Source organism: Arachis duranensis, unplaced genomic scaffold (assembly GCF_000817695.3).
Source record: "Arachis duranensis cultivar V14167 unplaced genomic scaffold, aradu.V14167.gnm2.J7QH unplaced_Scaffold_116567, whole genome shotgun sequence".
Classification (NCBI taxonomy): domain Eukaryota; kingdom Viridiplantae; phylum Streptophyta; class Magnoliopsida; order Fabales; family Fabaceae; genus Arachis; species Arachis duranensis.
Genome location: NW_026263841.1, coordinates 1 through 7991, shown reverse-complemented (window position 1 = coordinate 7991; position 7991 = coordinate 1). Strand labels below are relative to the sequence as shown.

General features: G+C 40.0%; 1 protein-coding gene across 1 annotated transcript; it reads left to right on the top strand.

Annotated features, from left to right (window-relative positions):
* Positions 1-1389: 1389 nt before the first annotated feature.
* On the top strand, positions 1390-3991 carry LOC107472480 (uncharacterized; the record flags this gene model as incomplete). Its single annotated transcript, XM_016092003.1, has 2 exons — positions 1390-2655; positions 3795-3991. Coding segments are annotated over exons 1-2 (1463 nt in total), but the record flags the coding sequence as incomplete, so codon positions are not given.
* Between the last annotated feature and the right edge of the window lie 4000 nt (positions 3992-7991).

Sequence of the window (7991 nt, the reverse complement as noted above, 5' to 3'; positions counted from 1 at the left end):
TATGCTTGTATGTCAGGTACAAGAAGAAACGCACTAAATTTTCATGAACAAGATGAAAGGATTCTCGGGAGGTTAAGAAGAGCTGAGAGAGGGAAGAATATTGTTGGAGAAGAGGAATCAGACGAAGAATTTCAAGATATGGAGGACCATTCAATTAATCCACCTGGGGGAGCAGAGAACAACAATGAAAACCCACCCCAGAGGAGAGTATTAGCTTCTTATACCTTTGCCAATCCTAGACATTGTGGGAGCAGCATCTTGGCTCCAAATGTCAATGCAAATAATTTTGAACTCAAACCACAACTCATCACTTTGGTTCAGAATAATTGCTCTTTTGGTGGAGGATCACTTGAAGACCCACATCAACACTTATCCACATTCCTGAGAATATGCAATACTGTCAAAACTAATGGAGTACCTCCTGACAGTTACAAATTGATGCTATTCCCATTCTCTCTCAGGGATAAGGCTACTCAATGGTTGGAATCATTTCCAAGAGACAGCATCAACAACTGGGATGACTTGGTAACCAAATTCCTTGCCAAGTTTTATCCACCACAGAGGGTCATAAGGTTGAAGGCCGAGGTACAAACATTCACACAAATGGAGAATGAACCCATCTATGAGGCATGGGAGAGGTACAAAGCTCTTGTCAGAAAATGCCCTTCTAATATGTTCAATGAATGGGAGAAGCTGCAAAACTTCTATGAAGGCTTAACACTGAAGTCTCAGGAATCATTGGATCACTCAGCTGGAGGTTCCTTGCAACTCATGAAGACTGCAGAGGAGGCCCAAGAACTTATTGATATGGTGGCCAACAATCAATACTTCTTTGCTCATCAAAGAAGTCGCCAACCATCACAGAGAAGAGGAGTAATGGAGCTAGAAGGAGTGGATTCAATCCTGGCTCAAAACAAACAAACGCAGCAACAAATTCAACAACAATTTGAGCAAATGACCAAAAGGATTGACAGCCTCCAAGTTGCAGCAGTCAACACTAGCCAACCATCAGCCACATGGGGACAAAATGAAGAAGCTCAAGAAGAGCAACAACAAGAACAAGTTCAGTATATGCATTCTAATTCAAATGAAGTTTATGGTGATACATACAACCCCTCATGGAAGAATCACCCCAACCTCAGATGGGGAGATGCTCACAACCAAAACCAACAACCATGGCAGAGAAACTCAAACCAAAACAACCCAAGACACAATCAAAATTTCAACCAGCAACAAACCAACCAAAATACCTATAGAAAACCCCAAAACAATTACCCCAATCCCAACCAGTACCAATCCACTAATCAAAATTCCTATCATCCACCAACCACATCTCATAACCCACCACAAGCACCACCTGAACCCCAAAGAATCACCAACTTGGAATCCATGATAGAGAAAATGATGAAACTACAGGAAATAACAAACAAAAACCATGAAGCCTCCATAAAGAGCCTCGAGAGACAAATCGGGCAAATTTCCAAGCAAATGTCTGTTGAGAGATCTTCAAGCTCACTGCCTAGTGACACAATCCCAAATCCCAAGGAGGAGTGCAAGGCAATACAATTGAGAAGTGGAAGGATATTGATGAGCAACAATGACATTCCAAAGAAACAAAAGGAGATCATCAAGGAACCAACAGAGGAAGAGAAGCAACCAAAAGCAGATCAAGCTGAGGAACAAGTTGTGATGCCAACCAAAAACAATGAGACACTCAAAGAACAGGGGAACCAGCCTCAAAGCTCAAAGGAAAAGACTCAAGGAAAGCAACAGATCGAAAAGCACCTCACACCCCCACTACCATATCCTCAGAGATTCAACAAGGAGGTTAAGGACCAACATTTCCACAAATTCCTTGAGACCTTCAAGAAGGTGGAAATCAATATCCCTCTAGCTGAAGCACTTGAGCAAATGCCTTTGTATGCCAAGTTTATGAAGGAGCTTATCAATAAGAAGAGGAGTTGGCTTGAGAAGGAAACCATATTACTAACCGAAGAATGCAGTGCTGTGATTCAGAGAGGTATTCCCCCAAAACTCAAGGATCCGGGGGGCTTTGTAGTGTCATGCACCATTGGAAAAACAATTCTCAACAAAGCCCTCTGTGACCTTGGTGCCAGCATCAATTTAATGCCTCTCTCAATGATGAGAAAACTTGATATAGAAGAACTTAAACCCACCAGGATGTCATTAGTTATGGCCGACAGATCCATTAAGACACCCAATGGAATTGTGGAAAATCTGTTGGTGAAGATTGGGGAATTTATCTTCCCAGCAGATTTTGTGATATTGGATACTGAAGAGGAAGGAAGTGACTCAATCATTTTGGGGAGGCCATTTTTACACACAGCAAGAGCCATCATCGATGTAGAAAAAGGAGAAATGGTCTTCAGGGTCCATAATGAACAAATGATCATAAATGTTTTCAAGTCAATGCAAAATATCCCTGAGCAAGAGGACTATGTAAAAGTGGATATGATAGAGAGTTTGGTGGAACAAATGCTGGAAGAAAGTTCTCAAGAGCAAGAAGGAGATCAAAGTGCAATGGAAGAACAAGTAGCCGAGATCTTCATAAGCAAAGAGGCGCAAAAGCAAGAACTGAAGCCATTACCCTCTCATCTCAAATATGCATTTCTTGGCACTTCAGAAAGCTTCCCAGTGATCATCAACTCGTCCTTGACAAAGAAAGAAGAAGGAGAGCTTCTTGATGTTCTCAGAGCTCACAAGGATGCCTTAGGATGGACTATTGATGACCTGAAAGGCATCAGCCCCACAGTATGCATGCATAAAATTCTTTTGGAAGACAACTCCAAAGCAGTAATCCAACCTCAAAGAAGACTCAATCCTGCAATGAAGGAAGTTGTCCAGAAGGAAGTAATGAAACTATGGAATGCAGGAATCATATATCCTATCTCTGATAGCCCATGGATAAGCCCAGTTCAAGTGGTACCAAAGAAAGGTGGGATGACAGTCATCATTAATGAGAAGAGTGAACTCATTCCCACCAGAACTGTGACAGGGTGGAGAATGTGTATTGACTATAGAAGGTTGAATGACGCCACACGCAAAGATCACTTCCCACTTCCCTTCATTGATCAAATGCTTGAAAGGTTGGCCGGCCATGCTTATTATTGCTTCCTTGATGGCTATTCCGGGTATAATCAGATAGTGGTGGATCCAAAAGACCAAGAGAAGACTTCATTCACATGCCCTGTTGGAGTTTTTGCTTATAGAAGAATGCCATTCGGATTATGCAATGCTCCAGCCACTTTTCAAAGGTGTATGCTTTCCATTTTCTCAGATATGGTTGAAAAATTTTTAGAGGTTTTTATGGATGATTTCTCTATTTTTGGTGATAGTTTCAATACTTGCCTAAACCATCTAACTCTTGTTTTGAAACGGTGCCAAGAAACTAATTTGGTTTTGAACTGGGAAAAGTGCCATTTCATGGTACCTGAGGGGATTGTTCTTGGTCATAAAGTTTCAAGAAAAAGGATAGAGGTTGACAAGGCAAAAGTGAAAATAATAGAAAAACTCCCTCCACCAACTAATGTGAAATGTGTGATGCAAGTGAAATTGCAATTGGTGCTGTACTTGGACAGAAGAAGGGAAATTTGCATCATGTCATATATTATGCAAGTAAAGTATTGAATGAGGCTCAAAAAAATTACACTACAACAGAGAAGGAATTGTTGGCTGTAGTCTATGCATTTGATAAGTTTAGATCATACTTGATAGGATCTAAAATTGTGGTTTATACTGATCATGCTGCTCTCAAGTATTTGATGTCAAAACAGGATGCCAAACCAAGACTCATCAGGTGGATTCTACTCTTACAAGAATTTGACATTGAGGTAAGAGACAGGAAAGGCACCGAAAATCTAGTTGCTGATCATTTGTCAAGGCTGCCACCAGAAGCAATCCAAAAGGCTTCATTACCTGTGAATGAAAGCTTCCCAGATGAACATCTTATGCTGATCCAACAAACACCATGGTTTGCTGACATAGCCAACTACAAAGTGGGAAGGAAGATACCTCAAGAATTCACTAAGCAACAAGTGAAAAAGCTAATCAATGAAGCAAGAAAGTTCTTGTGGGATGAACCTTATTTGTTCAAAAGATGTTCTGATGGGATAATTAGAAGATGTGTCCCTGAGAGTGAAATGCAAGACATATTATGGCATTGCCATGGCTCTACATACGGCGGACACTTTGGTCCAGAAAGAACAGCAGCAAAGATACTACAAAGTGGGTTCTATTGGCCAACCATCTTCAAAGATGCCAGGGAGTTTGTCCATCAATGTAATGAATGTCAAAGAGCAGGAGGATTAACAAAAAGGAATGAGATGCCACAGAACTTCATTTTGGAAGTAGAATTGTTTGATTTATGGGGCATTGATTTCATGGGACCCTTTCCCCCCTCTTATTCATTCAAATACATCTTGGTGGCAGTGGAATATGTTTCAAAATGGGTGGAAGCCATAGCCACAACTACCTGTGATGCACAAATTGTTCTTCAATTCCTAAAGAAGCACATCTTTACTAGATTCGGAGTACCCAAGGGTCTCATCAGTGATGGTGGTGGTCATTTTTGCAATAGACAAATGGAGAAACTTCTCCACAAATATGGAGTTGTTCATAAGGTAGCCACACCATATCATCCTCAAACTAATGGACAGGCAGAATTGGCAAACAGGGAATTGAAGAAGATCCTAGAAAAGACAGTTGGTAGCACAAGAAAGGATTGGGCTAGGAAGTTGGAAGATGCACTCTGGGCATACCGAACAGCCTTCAAAACTCCCATTGGGAAGTCCCCATTTCAATTGCTATATGGTAAATCTTGTCATCTCCCTGTGGAGCTCGAGCACAAAGCCTTTTGGGCCACCAAACTTCTAAATCTGGATTCTGAAGCAGCAGGAGAGAAAAGATTGTTGCAGCTGAATGAGCTAGATGAGTTTAGGCTAGAAGCCTATGAAAATGCCAAGATATACAAGGAAAAAGCTAAAAGATGGCATGACAGGAAGATTTTGAAGAAAGAGTTCAAACCTGGACAACAAGTTCTCTTGTATAACTCACGGCTCAAGATATTCCCTGGCAAGCTTAAGTCTAAATGGACAGGTCCATACTTGGTGACTAAGGTCTTTCCTTATGGGAGTATTGAATTACTAGATGAAGCAACAAAGAATCGGTTTACAGCAAATGGACATAGAGCAAAGCTATACCTAGGAGGGCAATGGAACAAAGAAGCAGAAGTTCAGAACCTAAATCCTCCCTGAAGCAAAAACAGAAGATGTCAAGCTAATGACAATAAAAGAGCGCTTGTTGGGAGGCAACCCAACCTGAGGTAGTTTTCGTTCCTAACTATTTCAATAAAAAGGTTGAGTAGTTTTATATGTAGTGCAAGGAGCTAAGTTTGGTGTTGCACACCAAAACAATTTAAGCGAGAATGAAAGATTTTAAGTTTGGTGTCCCACCAAAATCTCACTTAAAAGCACATTCTAACTCCCTGCATAAAGATTTGCTAGCTCCGAGCAATCAGATAAACTATTCAGCCATTGTTTGTTTTCTAGTCTTTAGTTTTACTACTTTTAGCAAAGACAAAAAGGATTCCACATATGGTTAATCTGATGCATGAGAAATAGTGGCAAAGGACTAAGTTTGGTGTTCAAACACCAAAATAAGATCAAGAGGCCATAACCAATCTTTGCATATTAACCAACCACCTAAAAGCTTGAGAAGCAAGCAACTTTTGATGAGTATGCAGGAAATTAGCCACCATTTGAAGACATTGTGCATTATGACTAAAAAGGGGCACAACAGAAGGAAAAACAAACAAGCTGCAAACTAGCAGGTTGTATTTACACTTGCTTCTTGCTATTGAGAAATGTTTTAATTTAGGAGTTCTAGTATGTCTTGCTAATGTGTTCTTTTAATACAAGAGGAATTGGTCTCTACAATAAGTAAGCTAGTTTAAGTTTGTGCTTGTGTGTTTACTTTCACTTAACTAAGAGCATGTCTGTCCCCTGCATCTTTAATTTAATAAAAGAAATGTTTGATTGTGAAATGAGATGGTTTACTGTTAGAAAGAAATAGAATAAATGTAAGTGGTGGTATGTGTGTGATTGTATAAGAACTCACTATTAGTGAATAAGTGGACTAGAATGTCTTTTTCTAAGTATAGAGTGACTTGCTGTCTATGAATCTCAATAAGAAAGTCCTTGGTTCAAAAGAAAAAAAAAAGAAAGAAAGAAAAGAAACAGCCAAAAGATGGCAGAACCAAAGAAAACAAAAAAACAAAAAGAAACAAAGCTGGACACCAATAGCTTGAACTTTAAAATATATGCCTGTGGTGTCTTTGTACTAGGATCTGCTTGGATTAGTAAGCTCTTTGGAGTGCTTCAACACTTGTTGACTTGGATTAACTAATCCGGGATCATCAGCTGAAAATCCACTATCAAGAGCAACCTAACTACAAGGCATTTAGTAATCAAAACAAAAGGTGCTGGGCATCAATATTTAAGAGGAAAGGTGAGCCAAGTGTCCATGGTGAATAATGTGTCAAGTATGCAGAAAAGAAAAAGAACTTGCTACACATGACACTCAAATAAAGCTTTGAATAAAGTAATAGCCAAGGATGAAGGAATAATGAGAGGTCATAGCAGTAGGTTGCTTAAAGCTTGAAGGAGACTTTCTAGGCCTAAGAATCAATAAGAAGTGAGTGTTTGCATATCCACACAAAACCCCATAAACTACCAATAACATTCTTCTAGCATGAGCATCCTCTTCCATTTCATTCTTTCTTCTTAATAATTCATTTCTTGCTTGGGGACAAGCAAGCTTTAAGTTTGGTGTTGTGATGACAAGTCATCTTATCATGCTTCCTTTGATTGAATCAACCATATGTAAATTAATGCTTTTTTCATGAGGTTTGATGCCATAATTGGTGCATATTAGGATATAATGATCATCTCATGATTTCAAGCATAGCTTTGATGTGTTTGGTTGATTTATGATAGGTGAAGAAAGCTTGGAAAAGGATTGAAGTGAGAAGGAATGGCTAGAAGCTAAGAGAAGACAATTAAACAAGTGCAATTGAACCAGGAAAAATGAAGTTGGAGTTGGGTGGCACAAACTTTTGGACTTGAAGTTAGCCCCAACGTCCCCTAACTTGGAGGCTAACGTTGGGAATTAAAATTGCTCCCAGGGTGTGCCAACGTTAGCCCCAACGTTAGCCCCTAACTTGGAGGCTAACGTTGGCAATTGAATTCTCCTCCAGGGTGTGCAACGTTTGCGCCAACGTTAGCCCCCTAACTTGGAGGCTAACGTTGGCAATTGAATTCTCCTCCAGGGTGTGCAACGTTTGCGCCAACGTTAGCCCCCTAACTTGGAGGCTAACGTTGGCGCCACTCCAACTCAAATCAAGGCCAACGTTAGGGACAAAGTTAGCCCCCTAACGTTGGCCCAAACGTGAAGTGCAGCAAATTAGTTTTACTGATATGAAAAGTTAGCTCTGAAGTTAGCCCCTAACTTTGAGGCTAACTTTGAAATCCAAAATTTGCAAAACTCAATTCCGGTTCAATTGGTTCACTTGGGTTCTTCTCCAAACTTCAAGAGCAATCAACCAAGGCCTCTTTCAACCCAATTCCACCAAGAGCAAAGGCCCAACTCAAGGCTTGAAGATCAATTGAAGAAAGTGTATAAATAGGCTTAGATTCAATTTATTCGGGGAGCTTCCTTTTTGAGAATTTGGAGAGAGTTTTCTGTTGAGTGTGGAAGCCTGAGTGATCTTCACTTTCTTCGTTTACTTGCTTTCAATTTCAATTACACTTGTCTTGATCTTGGGTTAGAGAATTGAAGGAATTCTGTTTCAATCTCACCTTGGATCTTGTTTAATTTCACTGCAAATTGAATTTCCTTTCTGCTACTTGCTTTCTCATTTAATTCACTTGCAATCTACAATTCCTGTGATATTGTTCTTGTTGGATCTAGGAAGG